This window comes from Gobius niger, assembly GCF_951799975.1.
Source record: "Gobius niger genome assembly, chromosome: 23".
Classification (NCBI taxonomy): Eukaryota; Metazoa; Chordata; class Actinopteri; order Gobiiformes; family Gobiidae; genus Gobius; species Gobius niger.
This window is the reverse complement of record NC_136874.1, coordinates 6,447,113-6,465,458: the sequence shown is the minus strand read 5'-3', so window position 1 is coordinate 6,465,458 and position 18,346 is coordinate 6,447,113. Positions and strand designations below refer to the sequence as shown.

General features: G+C 42.1%; 1 protein-coding gene across 1 annotated transcript in view; it reads right to left on the bottom strand.

Moving 5' to 3' along the window:
- Nucleotides 1–18,346, bottom strand: part of zranb3 (zinc finger, RAN-binding domain containing 3) — a 161,146-nt gene that overhangs the window by 46,637 nt on the left and 96,163 nt on the right. Inside the window, exon 15 of the mRNA XM_079581858.1 lies at nt 8,224–8,327. Within this exon, the coding sequence (XP_079437984.1) occupies nt 8,224–8,327 (104 nt within the window). The remainder of the gene's footprint in view (nt 1–8,223; nt 8,328–18,346) is intronic.

Below are 18,346 nucleotides of genomic sequence, written 5' to 3'. Positions count from 1 at the left end.
TCAAACACTGTTTATTTACAGAAAGTGGCTCTTACTGGTTCATGCTGGCTGGTTTAAATAGCACCACAACAAGCTGATAATCAATATTCTTCACATAAAAAAGCAAAACACACAGCTTTCAATATGATTTTTAAAGATGCATTTTTTTTACATTCAGTCGAGGAAGCCTTGTCCTCTCCGCCTCTCTCCAGCCTCCATGATATTTATCTAACCACAAAACAAACAAACGCGCTGCTCCCCGTCTGCGGAAAAGGAAAACTCACCTGTGTAGATTCCTATCTCTGAGCCGCGCTATCAGCTGCCACGGGGGAGTAACCTTTAGCTTTATCTTTCTATTGTCTCAAAAATAAGGACGAGCACATGTTGATAATGCAATACCGGAGTAATCAATCTATCAGGGAAGTTGAACACAAAATGAAGACCTCCATCTCAGGGCATTATATCATCTTTAGCCGAAAGAGACGAAAGATTTTAATTGTTTCCTATTATGGGCTTGAGGCGAAGCACACCCAGGACCTTCTTGCTGCTTATTGTCAGTTGTGTAGACAGCATCCTGCCTCTCTCATTGGTAGTTCGGCGTCGTTTCCTGCTGTGATTGTACTACGCGTGCGGTCTCCCTTGTGGTTTCTCCTCTCTACTTCAGGATTAAGCCCAACGTGACAGCTTTCCTCGCCACAATTCCCCCAGTTTATCATTTAAACGACAGCGAGGGACATTTATCTGCGAGGCTTATCCCACCAACACGACACTCGCCTATTGGACTCTGCCTAATAGCATCGCGTTCAGTCTTGTCTGTGCCGAAAAAAGCGGCTTGTATCTTATCATAGTTATTCGGCGGGGACTTTGATCCCTCATGAATGAAACAAAAGGGGCGTTAAGTATCACAATCCGATCGATATGGAGAGCTGTTGGCGAGTGGCTCTCTTCTCTTCGGGTGCCAAGAACGCAATGGTGCGTAATCAGAAGTCACAGAGGGGTTAGGATGTGCTTTGTCTCTGCCTGCTCGGTTGTTCACAAGAAAAGGGACCATTTACACTGGACAATAATGTACATGCAGCTGCTGAAAGGCCTATTGAGTAATCATTTGTCGCCTCCCTTTTCACTCGATGACAGATGCCCTTCCTGAATGCATGAACATTGGCTTGAAAACCTCTCGCAAAATCAGTTAGGCTTTTAGCTTTGGTAAATACTTTATACCCCACTACGTGAAGGCTCCAAAGAAAAAAAGCATAACATTAGCAGCATATTCTGTCTCATTTTAAAGCCTGAAGAAGCTCCCTCCAGGACAGTATGGGTGGTGGGGGATGAACGTGTGCTTTTGTTTTGGTCACGTTCACAGAATTACGGCCGTGCGAGCGCCGACCCACGCCAGAGCAGGACCGGCTTTACACCGAGAGAAAGCTCCTTTGTGAATTCCACGTTTACTAATGCCGGCCGCAGGTAAACAAACTACTGTAGATCTGGTAACCGAGCAGATCACTCCGCCGCTGCGTAGCTACAACCAGGAAGCTGATGCAGCTCAAATATAAGTTCTTTTAAATGCAAAATGGTTATATTTCAAACATTATTCAGTCAACACAGACATTTATATGGGTAGTCTGGTGTTATAAGTGATTTGCCTCAGGTGCACTGTGCTTGGGTCAGACGGTTTTTAATGCAGGCTACTAGTTACCATAGACATGCACTAGCCTATAGCCTAGCACAACTAAACTCTTCAAATATAAGGACTGCATTAACTAAAAAATACAAAAAAAATCTCCAGAAATCAACAACACATATCAGACAACACAAATCCTGATATATCCCTTTAACTCAAGTACTTAGTTTAAATCTAATAAAAGTGCGGTGTAAATGAGGAAAAGATTGTGCTGTGCTGCGTGTAATACACCACGCCTATGTCAACCTCTTTTTTTCATATATACCCTATACGCGTAGTCAAATAGTGCAACAGCAAGATGACGTCTGTCTATCTAGCGTTTGGAGCAGGGCTGTCCTTGCGCCAAGCACAAGATCTGGCCCAAAGGTTCTTAAGCCATCATCTGTACTAGGTAGTTTAAGTGTTGGACATTCTGCCTCTCATTCAAGCCCCTTCATCAGCGGCACTAATAATAATATCCTTACTCTATTCGAGAGAGAATCCATGATGCAGCTCGGTCTCCTCCTACAGAACATCCAACTCAGCAAAGACTTAAAACGTGTGAAGTCCCCATTGGTTTACATGTATTTCTGAATCTTCTGGAGTAGCCACTAGGGGGTGGTATCGCACCCCATATCGTACTGTTCAAAACGAATCAACATTGTTTAGTCCACTATCAGCCTTCTCCTACACAAATATCATGGCACAATTATTATTTTTTGTCATTCCTCTGGCACCATGACAGTCCCACATTGTGTCAGAGGATTGTGATTTTGATCAAGCCCCAAACTGTCTCCCTTCGTGGTCAGTTTGCAGTATTTAGCATACTCCATTTTTGTCGTGTAGCACCAGTCGCCACCCGCGGGCACCTGTCAGAGCGGCTTTTAATGAAACATGATCGCTCGCCTAAAGTAAAGCATTTTATACCGCGCCACTTTTGCTTTTCTTCTCCGTCAGCTCTTTCACAATGACTCGAGTGGAGACTGTTGAGGTGCACTTTTTTGACTGATTTCATACTTATACCTCGAGTGCAATGCTTTGTCAGTGCTGCCATTATAACTTCTATTGTTGACTGCTCAGATAACGTGCAACTTTTTCTGGATACAAAAACCTGAGTAGGTGGAAAATACTAGAAAGACAAGATGATCAAAAATAAAGCTCATGTGTGGAACAAAATGGCGTTTTAATACGGTTGAAGACGTGTCAGTCAATCAGGGATTTTCCATTGTAGGAGATTTTTGTTGCTGTTACTGTGATCTGAGAAGCCCGTAGTAAAGGGGAGACGGATTGAATCTCAAACCTGTTCTGAGGAAGGCGTATTTTATGCATCAGCACTGCGGGGGAACAGCAACGGCCCACACCTCCCTCTTAAAGCCACAAACCACAACTTTGACGACAGCGAGGTCAATGTTTTAGCTCAGGAGACGGTTTGAGACACATTTCTGTGACAAAACAAAGGCCTTCCTGGGGCTTAGGCCGGTCACAATAACAACATTCGAAGATCGATATATCGAGGCAGGAAAAGATCGCGATAAACGATATTTTGTTTGTTTCAATTTGTAAAGCGTTGTTTTCTTGAAAAGTTCTATACAACACTTACGTATTATTATTAATATTGAAGACCACTTCATGCCACTGAAACTAACAAGTGTATGTTGCAATTAACATGAAACTCAATAAATAAATAAAAAACAAATTTTATCTTATCTTATACTTCAGTAAAATTCTTCACGTATTACAAATCTGATGAAAATTAAGGCAAAATGTAAAGATATACTGACGATAATTATTTATTAAAAAAATACTTTTTTTCCTGTATGAATTGAATGTTTTTATTATTGCGTCTTGCCTATGCCCAACATCTGACCGTGCCAGACAGTATATGCACAATATACAGTACATGTACTTATTTAAATAAACAAATCTGCCGCCTCATCCAGGCTTTGCAAACAAAAGTAGCCAACGTAAACACATTAAACTTAAATATTTCATCTTGCCGTCATCACTATTCCAGAACACGTCAGGCATTTGAACAAATAATTAACCAAATAATACATTTCTAAGATCATCGTACCGTGGGCAATATACCACAAAATGAGTTTCACTTTCCTGTAATTTATTAGATGATAAGTCGATATAGTAATTATCGTGACAGGCCTATGAGGGCAAAACAATCCTCTCCTCTGTGGAGTGTCAAGCAATTTCGAGGAAAAACGTCCTCAACTTTAAACAACCCAGTCCAGTTGGCAATTTGGGACATATTCTGTTGATTTAAACATGTAAGTGATTGGCCACGAGCCTGTTGATGTGGCGGGACATCTTGAATCTAGTTTGAAAGCTTAGATCAGGGGTTTCCCAACCTTTTTCACAAGGGCCGGGTCAATACATTCAAAAACATGAACCCATTCCCCACACTTTTATTTAGGCTGGGAACCATAACACTAGCTCCGCCTCACAATGAGTCGTATTTGAGGTATTTCAGCATGAATTATTGGGTCAAATTTTACGCAGTGTGGCTTTAAAGTGTTTGGCGATGTGTGGCACCCCTGGCTTAGATTCTTCTCTATTCAATGAATCTTTATTTACAGACAGAACGATAACGGCAAATTAAACACAAACCTGAGGATTGTTCCAAACCAAACAGCAGCGATAATCTGCCAAGACCCTGGACATCAACATGACCAGCTTCATACTGTATTAAAAAATATATATGTCTGACCCGAATAAACACCTCAATGCTGCTCGCTGACAGGAAGTTGTCAAAACACACCGGGCGTCATATTTTGTACTTCAGTGTACGTGGCAGGTCGTTGTAATGTTCTGGCTCGTTGTGTACATCGGCGTTAATCTCTCTGGTGGAACTGCGTGGGCGTTTTCCACTTGTCGCTCTATCTATTACACGTCTGATTAAAACCAACTCAAATTTAATGAGCTGTCAATACTGAGTTGACAGGTGGCCATTCCCCATCATGCAACGGGAGAGAGAGAGAGAGAGAGAGAAGCGACTGTATCCATGGTGACAAGAATATGTTCTGGCACATTGTTGAAGTCCGAGTCAGTGCATGTCAAGTTTGCAGCGGCGGAGGGGATGGGGTTGGAAAAATTGGGGGGAGATTGGGGTGGAAAAAGTTGGAAATTTTGGGCAAATTTCGGGGGGATTGTGGAAAAAAAAATTGGGAAAAAGTTGGGGGAAAAAGAATTAAAAATGTGTGAAAAAAGTGGAAAAATGTGGGTAAATTTGGAAAAAAACACTTTTTTTAAAAAGTGGAAAAATTGGGGGGAAATGGTGGAGAAAAAAGTTGGGAAAAAAAGTAAAACCAAAACATTTTGGGCAAATTTTGGGAAATTGTGGAAAAAATTTGGGAAATATATATTTTGGAAAAAAGTGGGTAAATTTGGGAAAAAGTTGGGGAAAAAATAATAGAAAATGTGTGAAAAAAGTGAACAAATTTGGGTAAATTTGAAAAAAAAAATAATAATTAAAAAGTGGAAAAAATGGGGGGAAATTGTGGAAAAAAAGTTAAAAATTTTGGGCAAATTTTGGGAAATTATGGAAAAAAATTGGGAAATTTGGGAACATTTTGGATTAAAAAGAAGAAAAAATTGGGGGAAAAAGTGGGTAAATTTGGTAAAGAAAATTGAACAAAAAAGTGGAAAAAGTTGAAGAAAAAGTGGAAAAATGTGGGTACATAAAAAAAAAGTGGCAAAATTTGGGTAAAAAAAAAGGGAAATATTTGGGGGGAAAAATTGGAAAAACTGGGGCAACATTTTGGAGAAAAAAATTAAAATTTGGGGGAATAATACTTTTCTTGCCTTTTGTTGTTAATGGAAGTTTCTTGGTTGTTTCACCTCAAACAAATGATACAAAAGAAATGAAATGGAAGGAAAAGGAAATAACTGAACATTATTAATCTGTTTTATGGTTCTATATGACAAATATTTGAGCACAGGTATCGAAAAAGTATCGGTAAAGTACCGGTATCGGAAAAAACGAACCCAGCCCTACTCGCTTTCAAATTCTACACGAGATAAAAAGCTCCAAAGCTGCAAAATTCAGAGTTGTGAGGCCTGGAAAGATCTAAAATCACATCCAATCTTATAAAATTTGCTAAATTAAGATTGCAAATTGACGACGTGCTTCACCAAGAATCACCAAAGTCTCTAACTTTCCATAATTAAAGTAGAACTTGTAACTTCAGTATATGCTGTTGACTAGTTATCATCGATTAAAGACAATACTGCAGTTTCTTATTTGTTACTAATGCATGTGAACTTGCTTTGACTCCGATGCCACAGAAAAACATTTCTTCACTCCTCGACTTCTTAATTAAACCCGTTGCATTGCACGTAAATGGATGTTATTCAATCCGCAGCTAATCAAAGTTCATTTACGCCGCTTCCATCTCACTCTTTGACTCTCCACATCTCGTCGCGAGCCGTTTTCTCCTCTCTGGCCCTGTCTTGCCAATTATCTCGCTAAGTGAGATGGCGAGTCGGAGGTACTGCTATATTAAGAGCTCAAAACGAATAAAATTAAGCGCGTTTGTTGGGGGGGGGGGGGGCTGTTTGTGGCAGTTAACATGTGACAGGAACAAGCTGGAGAGGATGGGAATAATGAGAGAGCGTCACAATGTAGCATGGCCTTTCAATTTTCATGAAATCTCAAATTAAATCGTTTTTCACGTTAATTTGTTCAAGATATGTCCTGCGTTGCAACTGTAGGAACTGGGATAATGAGGGGAAAGATAAACATGTGGCAGTACTGTAAAAAAAACACATTGACACGTTGCTCTATTGTGCTACTGTTTGGATGTGAAAACCTCACACAGCAGTGAAGAGGAAAATAAGAATAATGCATCAAACTCAGCTTTTCTACTTTGCTCCAAACCTTTTGTCAAAACAAACTGGACAATGATACATAAAAAAGGTGCAATGATTAATCGCGTTATGTTTGTGGAAGCTCTCAGCCATACAGGAGTTTTCCATCGTATAAAAGGCTATCAAATCTGTATTGGGTTGTTTCATCTGAGGGTTTAAGCTCATCGGTGCTTCTGTGGGACAATGGCAGTGGTGCATTAAGCAATGTAATGTGGTAACTACAGGTGAGGGCTGACTGTAAGTATCTCATATGCTTATAGGAGCTGTATTATGCAAAATCGACTTTTTTAGAGCTTTATACAATGATACAATGTTGTTCTCTCATCAAAATCACACCTGCAGTTGTGTTTTGAGCCACTGGCACATCTTCACCAGTGGCGATTCCAAAAAACTCCTCATGAGGTCATACCATGGATATGATATACTATAATAAAGATGAGTGGGTTCCATTCAGTCCCATTCATTGAAAAAGGTTCCCGAGTCCTGTGTGAAACTTAAAGGGACTATACAGAGTTTAACAATGTTAAAATTCAGTATTTTCCTCTACATGTTCCAGCCATGTCCTAATGTGTAGAATGAGCTCAGACCTGTTCACCACAACTGCCTCTAAGATCCTGCACTGTCACTCAAAAAGTTGTTACTTCAGATCAGAAGTGACCTGAAGTAACAAGCTGCAGTTACGCGTTAGACCTGAGGTGGCAGTAGTGAGCATAAAATGGCTCACTCTGTCTCCTATGCAGCCTGTTCCTTAAAAGGGAAAAAAGGCGGGAAGCCCTGCACTCGCGGGGTGGGCGGAGCCTCCACAGAGCTCCAGAGCTCTAGAGCAAATTTCAGGCTGATAAACAAAACCAGTGTGGTCACATGGGTCATAGCGATTTTTAGAAAAAGAAAAACTCTTTGGAGCCAGACTTTTAAGCCGTTCTTGGGACGTTTGAAGTCCCATTAGAATCAATGCTCCCAAGTGTCTCTTGGAGTTGCCCCGGCCACCAGGGGGCGGTATTACAGCAACGTCAGCTCCCGCCATGAGGACCACACAGAAGCATGTTCCTCACCTATTGGGTCATACTATCCTCACCTCTCCATCTCTTGCTCAGCTTAATCCTGTCATCGCAACACTTGAGATTATTATCAAACACCTGTAAAACACCTTTTTGTTGCTTTTCTGACAACTTTTTGTTGCCGCTTTGTTGTGTTTTTGTCACCTTTTTGTCGCTCTTTTGTCGTGTTTTTGTCACTTTTTTATTTTGTTATTGCTTTTTGTCGCTCTTTTGCCGCTTTTTTCAATACGCTTTAAGATTTCTGCTAAGCCAAACTGCAGAAGATGTGTTTGGTTCAGGTGGGGGTTAAGAGGTTAAAGCAGCACTATGCAATTTGAAAAAAAAAAAAAAAATAAAGAAAATAATAACCTTAACGCCTTTACTTGCCATCTTGGTAGCCCCTATGATGCTTCTGGATCACTTTTCCCCAGGTTTTTTAGGGTTTCTTATAGGTTTGGATGGATGGAATGTATACGTAACCATGGACACGGTTCAATCAGCAGTGAAAACCCAAAAAAACAATGATCCTAGAGTGTCCTACGAGCCACCGGGATGGCGCTAAAGGTGCTACGCTAACCACCCGAGCAGCCTCTGTGTCGCTGAAAGGTCCAATACAGACTAAAAAGTTGCATAGCGCTGCTTTAAGAGTAGACGTGTGTGTAATGGAAGTACCTTTGTGTAGATGTATATCCGGTCCGTGTACTGGCTCGCACAGAACTGCAGTCCCGGGTACACAGGGAGGGCGACATCATCGTCATCTTGGTCAGTTCTAACATCTGGAAAAAAAAACACGGCAGCTCAGACGGAAGAGCAGGACGACTCAAGTGCAGACTGTCCTTGAGCAAGACACTCGAGAAGAGCCTTGTTATTACCGTCTATCCAGGGACACGTCACCTTATTATTGAAATGATGGCGCCATGGCGACTGGGAAACACTTTACAATTCATAACTCGCTTATATAACGAGGATAGCGTAACATTTGTACCCCCGTGTCGGCGTAAACACTACACATTTGCATGGAGTATTTATGACTTCCAGAGCATTTCATTACGGCGGGCCAAAGTGAAAAAGTAATTATCGTTGACATTTCGGCGTAAACAGCAATAAGAGTCGCTCCGGAAACAAGTTGGCGCCGCGACGTAAAGTTATTTGTGAGAGTCTGTTCGCTGCCGAGCGGAAACCGGAGCGAAACGAGGAGGCAGTGATGCGTTCAGGGGAGACTTTGTGTTATAGTAATAGGGCTGATACTGTTAAACCATACAGTCTGGTATCAAAACAAAGAGAAAGTTACTACTAGGGCTGGGACGATCCACTTCCGATATTCCCGATATTGCGATACAGTAAATAGTTATGATAAGGGATATGTTTACCTTAAAGGGACTATACAGAGTTTAAAAATGTTAAAATTAAGTTTTAATTCGAGCTTAATATTGAAGCTGCAGTTTCACGTATGACCTGAGGTGGCAGTAGTGAGTATAAAATGGCCAACTTGCATCTAGCCCCTTTAAAATGTGTCCAAAGTTTATAAACCAAACACCATTTGACATTTACAGGTGTTTAGATTGAAAAGTGCGTGATAAAAAAATGCCTTCAAACACAAGTATTGAAAGTATTGCAATCCAAGTCCGATCCGATGTTATGTAGTATATTTTACTACTGGTATCGAAAAAAAATAAAAGTATCCAAAGCAGAAATTGAAAAGAAATATAGACTCCAAGCTTCAATGCTGTTGTTCATCAAAATTTAAAGGAAAAAAAAAAGGAAAAAAGACAAAAAAAAAGTGGGAAAATTGTGGGAAAAAAGGGAAACATGTGGGAAAAATTGGGGAAATTTGGGGGAAAAAATAATAAAAGAAAAAGTACAGAAAATGGGGAAAAATCTGGATAAATATGGGGAACGTTTGGGAAAAAGTGGAAAAATTGGGGTAAATGTGAGGTACATTAGGGAAAAAACGTTGGAAAAAAATTGGTAGGAAAGTTTGGGGAAAAAATGTAAAATTTTGGGGGGGAAAATGAAAAAAAAAAAAAAGTAGAAAAAATGGGGGAAAACGTGTGAAGATTTGGTGGAAATTTGGGGAAAAAGCTCGGGGAAAGAGTGAAAAAATGTGGCTAAATGTGGGGAACATTTGGGAAAAAACATTGTAAAAAAAAATGGGGAAAATCGGGGGGAAAATGTTGGGGAAAAAATGTACAATTGTGGGGGGAAAAAATAAGAAAAAATTGAAAAAAATATGGAAAAAATATAGAACATTTGGGGGGAAAAAACTTGGAAAATTGGTTAAAAATGGGGGATAAATAAGAAAAACTGTGAAAGTGTTTTTTCAGGCCTTTTGTCGTTAAAGGAAGTTTCACCTCAAACAAATAATACAAAAGGAAAAGGCAAACATTCACATTATGAATCTGTTTTATGGTTCTATATGACAAATATTTAAGCACAGGTATCAAAAAAGGTATCGTTAGGGTATCGGTATCAGAAATATCGTTAAAGAAGTAACACGATATGAGGAAAAATCGTGACATTCAATAAGGCGTCGGTCAATAACGGTTGAAATCCACCAGGTCCTGTTTGTTTCTTCACGAGGGAATGTTCTGTGAGTATCGCGTTCAACAGACGAGGAAAAACACTTGATAAACGCGGCGATTCATCATTTATCTGCTGCATGTTATGGGTCCATGAATGGAACCATGACACTTTAAGAGTTGAATCAATGTTAAGAAACAGCGCCTCCAATCTCTCCCCAACTATGACATTGGGAAAATCAAAAAATAACTGTCTTTTTGTTGCCGTCTCCAACGTGCACACAGATCACGAGTCCACCTTTCATCCACAAACACAGACATGATGCAGCTATTGATCTCGACTCCCACCAACAAAACCCACTTGTCTTTTTTTTTTTCCTTCTTTCTTTTCTCTCTCTTCCCTGCACAACGAGACAATTTATCTGCCCGCAAACCGCCCAATTTATTTTTCACAACTTTAGTGAAGAAATCGCGGGAACAACAAGCAAGAAGAAAGAGACGAGGAGAAAGAGAGAGAGGAGGATGAGATGACAAGTCACCAAACGGGGTGGAGAGAAATGGTGATTCGCCGGAGCAAAACGGGAGCGGGGACATTAATGTCAACTTGCTCGCGCTGCCAGGAAAGGTCACGCTGTGGGAATGAGAGCGCGGGGCTCATTTAGACAATGACCTATAACACTGTGATAATACTGGCCTTAAATCAGCCAGCGCGGCCGGGGCAGTTGTCCCCAAAAAAAAGAGGAGAAAAAAAAGGCAGGGTTTGTCTCTGGAGGGACGGGGCGAGTGGAGCCACTGATGCGCTAATGGGGCGAGGTGTCGGGAGGGACGGGGGCGCAGCGACCCGTCGGGGAATGTTTGGGTTTCAAAGAGAGAGATTTTACCTTCACTACAACAAGAATTATGGTGACTGCGGTGGGACAAGATATAAAGGTTTGGATTTCATGGGGACTTCAGTGAAAAAGTAAACATTAGTCCTTTCTGTGCTCGTGCAAATCTGCCATGTCAGTAATTTGAGGAGTGAAAATTCACCCGATTTTTGTCCCGTGCAAATCCACATGTTGGCGTTTTGGAAAGATTTTAACCTGCGTGAATAAGTTTTAATAAGTAAATAAGTTCTTTGCCACTGTGGGCCGACCTGACCACCATGTTTTTGGAGGTAGGGGAAACCGTAGCACCCGGAGGAAACCTGTCTGCCTTCAGTCTCCTCTGATCTTCTGAAACAGTGCCTCCTCCTGGGTTTGTCCTGTTTCAGAGCGTGGAGTTCTGCACTGATCAGCTCCACCTCCTTCTTCCTCTTCCTACTGCGCAGCTCTCTCCGCTCCACAACAGTCTTTCACCATCTTCTGGGAAGAGCTTAGCAGTGAATCTGTTTTATTCTCCAGTGAACACAGCGGCGGCACGGTGGCGCAGTGGTTAGAGCTCTCGCTTCACAGCTAGGGTTCTATTTCCACCTGGGCGGGGCCTTTCTGTGTGGAGATTGAATGCTCTCCCCGTGTCTGCGTAGGTTTCCCCCTGGTACTCCGGTTTCCCCGACCACTAAAAACATGTATAACACGATGTGTGTGAGTGAATGAATGATGGTGTCAGAGGGACTGTTGGCGCAGACGTGTGCAGTCGCGACGGCGCTTCTGTGATGGTGAGTCTCCCTCAGGGGAAACTGAAGCTACAAACGTAGTTTACACCACAGAGTATGGAGTGAATGTACAATTCTCTCATGTAAAGCGCTTTGTGACCATGTCTGTGAAAGGCGCTATATAAATAAAGATCTTCTTCTTCTTCGTCTTCTAGTATGGACAGAAGGCATGTGTTGCTTGCCTGGATACCTCCTTGTTTGACCCTTCCTTGTTTCCAGTAGCACCTCCAATAAGGGTAACACAGATGACAAATGAATTTCTGCCAGTTACTTATGTCCTTGCCCGAATGATCCTGGAGCTCTGTTGTCGGGGGCTTCGTGCCCCTGGTAGGGTCTCCCAGGGCAAACAGGTCCTGGGTGACGGGTCAGACAAAGAGCGGTTCAGAAGATCCTTATGAGAGACCAACAGGCCCGGATAGAACCATGAGGACGTCCTTCTGTGGACCCACCACCTGCAGGAGGAGCCATAGGGGCTGCTGCAATGTGATTTATCGACCCAGCAACGGACAAGTGGAGGAGATGGATGGATTTATGTCCACATTTAAGCTATAGCAATATAATCATGCTCTCAAAGCTGTTTAAATTTGATCCATTTAAACAGCAAAGAAAGAGAAAAACGACAACGTTACACAGACAGAACCGGAATTACGCCCTCATTGTCATGGCAACGTTAGACAGACCAACCTGGAGGGTCTGAGGGAAAGTTTGGATGCGTTTGGTGCAAAGTTTCGATGTCGGAGGAGGCTGTATCAGAGCGAACAGATAAAAGGAGAGAGAAGACTTGACTCTGATATCGTTCGTCGTACTGTGCGGAAAGAAATGGCTTTAGTTCAACACACGTGAATGAAAGGCTCATTTTCATGCACGTAAAAACTACCAACATCCCCTGGTAATTTGAATCCAGCGCGAATGGGGCTACATGAGGGGGACTAGATGACACTGGGTCTAAATCAAATCCAAAACCGGACTACATTTGGGGAAAAGTCCCAATTAGAAAGCGCTGGTTTGCTGGCTGTCATTTTGAGTCTGGTGGACAGTCTCTGAAACGGCGAGTCATAAATCACAGAAAATCATTACAGCTGTTTATTTCTCTGTTCTTAATTACAGCATTTATTGATGGAGCCGAGCTTTGGCATTCACGGTGACAAGTATTAACTGATATTAGGGGGAAGTTTGATCGTTTCTGCTTTGTTTTGCCAGTGAGATCAATAATTGGACAGCCTACTTTCCCCGCATGTCGTAGGCGAGATTGTGAAACGTACATAGGTCCCAAAAAGCCTCTCAACAGTACAGTCCCTTAGTTTGTATGTATGTATTTAAGAAGCCAAGAATGCATGGAGGCAAAGCTATAAGTCTAAAGTTGGACTAATTATAAGTTTTAGCTTGTTAAAGGAAAAAAACGGCGAGATTATAAAGGTAATTTGCACTCGCTTTGAGCTGTTAAAACGCTCCAGCCTCGCACCGCGTTCGAGAGAATGTGACAGAAGGATTCTATGCTGTACAAAGAAATTATTTATGAACCATTTGGAGTTGTAGTCTTGTTAGTTTTCAAGTGATCTGAGGAGAAATGGAGCCTCAAAGAAAGAAGGGGTTTGATTCCATAAATCAGGGGTAGGACACGTCAAATCTGACCCTCCATCATGAAACCTCCGGCCCTCGAGATGAATTTGAGGAACCCAAATCAGAAATCAAATAATTGTTGAAATGTGAAAAATACTGTCAATTCCTCGAGCCCAGCCATTCCCAAAGTCCGGGACATCGCGGACCCCTTATTGATCAGAAAATCTCTCGGGGCCCCCCAAATCATGATAGTTTACTCCATTCAAAGGAATTTTTTAAAATAATTTTACAGCTAAAATGACATAAAAAGTAACATCTAGTAATGACAGTGGGCTAAATACTGCTTTAAACTGGTGCATTTGTCCAGATAAATGTATTTCAGAAAATGCTATTACTGCAGTGAGAAATCAAAGAATGGATTTGGATGGGAACCTAACCTAATGTTCAAATCTCAAATTCTGCTGACTTTAGTCGACATCTCCATGGAAACGAGCTGACGTACCTACTCCCGGTAAAGTTATGTCATCTCTTAGGAGAGCTGAGCCGCTCACAGCAAAATCACATGTTTGTTTGGGGTATTTTTCAATGCCGAAAATATCTATCATAAAATAAAAGCTTGTATTTAAATTTTATTTCCATCCATCCATTCATCCATTCATCCATCCATCTATCTTCTTCCACTTTTCCGTTTCCGGGTCGTGGTGGCAGCTGTTAGAGTTGCCCAAATCACATTGCACCTGCCCCTTATGGCTCCTCTTGCAGGTGGTGGGTCCACATAAGGACGGCCTCATGATTAAACGGGCCTATTGGTCTCTCATAAGGGGCTTCTGAACCGCTCTTTGTCTGACCCGTCCCCTAGGACCTGTTTGCCCTGGGAGACCCTACCAGGGGCACGACGCCCCCGACAGCAGAGCTCCAGGATCATTCGGGTGCTCAAACCCCTCCACCACGTTAAGGCGGTGCTTCCAGGAGGGGTTCAATTTTATTTTTTGGGTAAAATTCTACGCGGTGTGGCTTTAATAATACTTACGTTACCTTAAATTTCAGACCCAGGCGCTCCATTACACACAATCTAATACATTTGTGAAATATTTAAACTTACAGACTATCACTTTAATGCCCTTAAAGTAGCCTCAGCTGAAAAAAGGTTGGTGATCCCTGCCGTAGAGTAAACCAAGCTAAATGTCTATCTAAAAGCTTCTTGACTGGAGCTTACAGCCTATAGTGTAACGCCTCATTTGAAAGCTAAGGCCTTTCTCGTGTTGTCAATGGTCCTAAAATGCACGATCGCACGTCTCTCACATTAGTTTGGCAGTAAATAGTTCAGTCTTTCCTCAAATCTGCTCCTGGGTGTGTTTAAAATCCGCCCATTGGATGTCATTTTAATTGAAAACTTAAATTAGTCAAATCGCAACAACACCACTCTCTCTCTCGCTGCTGAATTTGCAAAGCTTGTGACACTGCTTAAATGTTCTTCCAAAAACCATACTTAATTTGATAACTCCGACCAGCGCTGCCCGGCTACTTTCCCCGAGCACTTTCCCCTAAACATCTCAGCTCCAAAAATCTCCGATATTTCCTTCCCTTCGTCTTTTGTTTCGATCCGCGCACAGAACTTGAGATGACTCAGTCCAATTAGGCTCTGTTTTCTCTCTCTGGCAGTAAAATAACACACAGATCCCTGGGGCTGTTTTGAAGCCACAGCTCATACTGCGTAAGTGACAGGCTAATAAGACGGCTTTGTAAGATGAATTGCCCCCATCGTATAAATGCCCCACTTAAAGCACGCGTTCCTCCGCAGCGAACGGGCGATCCGGGCTGGAAAGTGCTTACAACTAATATACCAGGCGCTGTGCACGATACCGGCTTTTATTACCAGTGTAGAGAGAGAGGGGAGGCTGCAGCGTCGTTGTAGAGTCTCGATTCAAGCAGAGAGAGGAATCACGACGGGAAAGGTCGCAATTAAGCCAATCGCAAATGTTTCGAGCCGCCGCTATTGCCCTCAAAGTGTTGTTGGTCATTGGTTTCCGTCATACATTTTCATCACTGGTTGTCAGGTTTTCGTCACGCATTTTCATAGTTTTTTTGTCACTTTTTTATCGGGTTTTTGTCACGCATTTTCATCACTTTTTGTCGGGTTTTCATCATACATTTTCATCACTTTTTGTCGGGTTTTCATCACACATTTTCATCACTTTTTGTCGGGTTTTCATCACACATTTTCATCACTTTTTGTCGGGTTTTCATCACACATTCTCATCACTTTTTGTTGGGTTTTCGTCACGCATTTTCATCACTTTTTGTCACTTTTATGTCGGGTTTTTGTCACGCATTTTCATCACTTTTTGTTGGGTTCTCATCACACTTTTTTATCACTTTTTGTCAGTCTTTGTTGGATTTTCGTCACGCATTTTCATCACTTTTTGTCACTTTTGCTAGGTTTTTTGTCACGCATTTTCATCACTTTTTGTCGGGTTTTTGTCACGCATTTTCATCACTTTTTGTCAGGTTTTCGTCACGCATTTTCATCACTTTGTCGGGTTCTCATCGCACTTTTTTATCACTTTTTGTCAGTCTTTATTGGATTTTCATCACGCATTTTCAGCACTTTTTGTCACTTTTGCTAGGTTTTTTGTCACGCATTTTCATCACTTTTTGTCGGGTTTTTGTCACGCATTTTCATCACTTTTTGTCGGGTTTTCGTCGGGTTTCCGTCACACATTTTCATCACTTTTTGTCACTTTTTTGAGATAGGCGGAGGCTGCAATGTTGTTGTTCAGTCCCGGTTCGAGCAGCGAGAGAAATCACGACGGGAATAGTCGCAATTAAGCGAATCGCAATTGTCTCGAGCCGCCGCTAAAGCCCTCAAAATGTTATTGGTCGTGCAAAGTGGCCCCCGATCCGCCCCGGAGCGAAAGCAGATATAGCGGCAGAACACTGTGTACCATGGAGCCTTTCGAAAATTGCTCCAGAGAGGACGACAAACATAAAAATGAAAGATATGTTCGCGGGGACATGATAGGTCAAGGAGAGAGACTTATGATAGTAATCCCACCTGGGGGAAGAAAACGCAGCCAGTGAACACAACATCGGCTGTAAATGTCTGTGTTCAAATAAAAGAACTGACAAAGCGTGAGCCCGTCATGCACGTTTGGCTTTGTCTTTCTCATATACAGTCGCGGTGAATGTCATAAGAGGAGATCACTGGGGGAGGAGGGACGGCTTTCTTCACCGTCAAAAGAGCAAGAGCCGGACCCTGTAATTGTAAAGCATCACTTTCTACAAATGCCAGAGTTGTACATCATATACGGCCTCGTAAACTCTTAGCCTCCAGCTCGACTTTACCGAATCTGGAAGATGTTTTAAAAAAAGAAATAGTGACAAAAAGGAGACGTAAATGAGGAGGTTTACGCATCCAAATAAAAGGATCAAAAGAGCAACAAAACAGGTGACAAAAAAGCAACAGAAAAACACGACAAAAACGCAACAAAACCTCCAAAAAAGAACAAAAAATTAACAAAAACACAACAAATAAAGCAAACAAAACAGAAAATACGACAGAAAAGTGACAACAGTGAAGAAAATGCGTGACGAAAACACAAAAAAAGTGACAAAAAGCAATGAAAGTGGCAAAAAATTACAACAAGGCGGCAACAACGTGACGAAAAAGCTCAATTTAGATGAGTTTTGTAGGTCTTAGCTTTCAAATGAGGCGTTACACTGGCCTATAGGCTCTGACCTTATGGATTTGGGTAAAGCTGAACTGGAGAAAATGCGCTTGGTTACGGCGGGGGCTAAGAGGTTAAATGTAAAGCTTAAAAATGGCAGGGAAGCTTTGTTTGAAAACCTACTTAGGGCAAAAAATAAATTATTACATCAGAAAAATGTCAGAATTATCAACTGATGTAATGTTTATCTGTCATTTGCTCGATATAGTAACTATCGTGACAGCCCTATTCACCACCATGGCTCCTTCCTTGCTCCAGGTGCCATTGTGACGCGATAACCTGTAGCCAGTGGTCATAAAGTTGTGGCCCAACACTATAATGGAGGGCTAAAGTCTGGATGAACCCTCTTCTCACTCCGCAGCTCGGACCTATCCGTCTCCTGCTGCGTGGGTTTAATTTGAATCACCGCGGTTGTCCAATAAAAGTGACCAATGGGGTCAGGAGAGGCTCCCTTTAATGGCTCTTCTGTACCTGTCGGTCGAGGCGGGGGAAGAAGGGAGAGAGAGAGGGGGGGGGGGTTTAGAAGGCAAATGGGCCGCTGTTGTCGGGACGCCCACGCCGCTTGATTGTGCTGAGATTAGTTTCCCCTCAAAGCACCGGCCATCGCTCCTCCTCAGTCTGTCCGTCACCGCTTCATTCAGTGGAGGGAAGATGAGGTAGAGTCTCAGGTCACTTCGCCACAACATAATGACATGATGAGGAGTCATGGTTAGGAGCGCCGAGCTGGAGAAACTGCCTATTATGCATGTTTTGGGTTGATGGGGGAAACCACAGCACCCAGCGGACAAGACATTGATTCAAAGACACAGAAAAGGCGTCAAAGGGTCTGTCGATTTGGACCTCCTTGCTCTTAGGGACTCCGTAACCTTCACCAAGGGCTTCGAGTACCGTTTGGTTAGGGGTGCGACTTATACTCAGGTGCGACTTATATTGTATTACAATATATAAATTCACATTTTTTAGTGTTGTTTAGTGGTGTCCCAGTAATGTAAAAGGATTTGTATTCAAGTCAGAGTGCCTCGGATCGCTTTCTTCTTCAAATATAAATTCACATGTTTGTTATTTTCACACTGACAGCCACAAGAGGGCGCTCTAGGCTTGTGTACCAGTGTCTGCCCCGAAAGAGAAAGTCATATTCTGCAGTTTACAAGCTCTATGCAGCAGAAAACGGTAATTGAGCAGCAGAAAGAAAGGGTGGCTGGTGCGACTTCTACTCTGGAGCGACTTATATATGTTTTTTTTTCTTCATAGTGCATTTTTTGGCTAGTGCGACTTATATGTGTTTTTTTTCTTCTTCATTATGCATTTTCTGGCTAGTGCGACTTATATATGTTTTTTTTCTTCTTCATTATGCA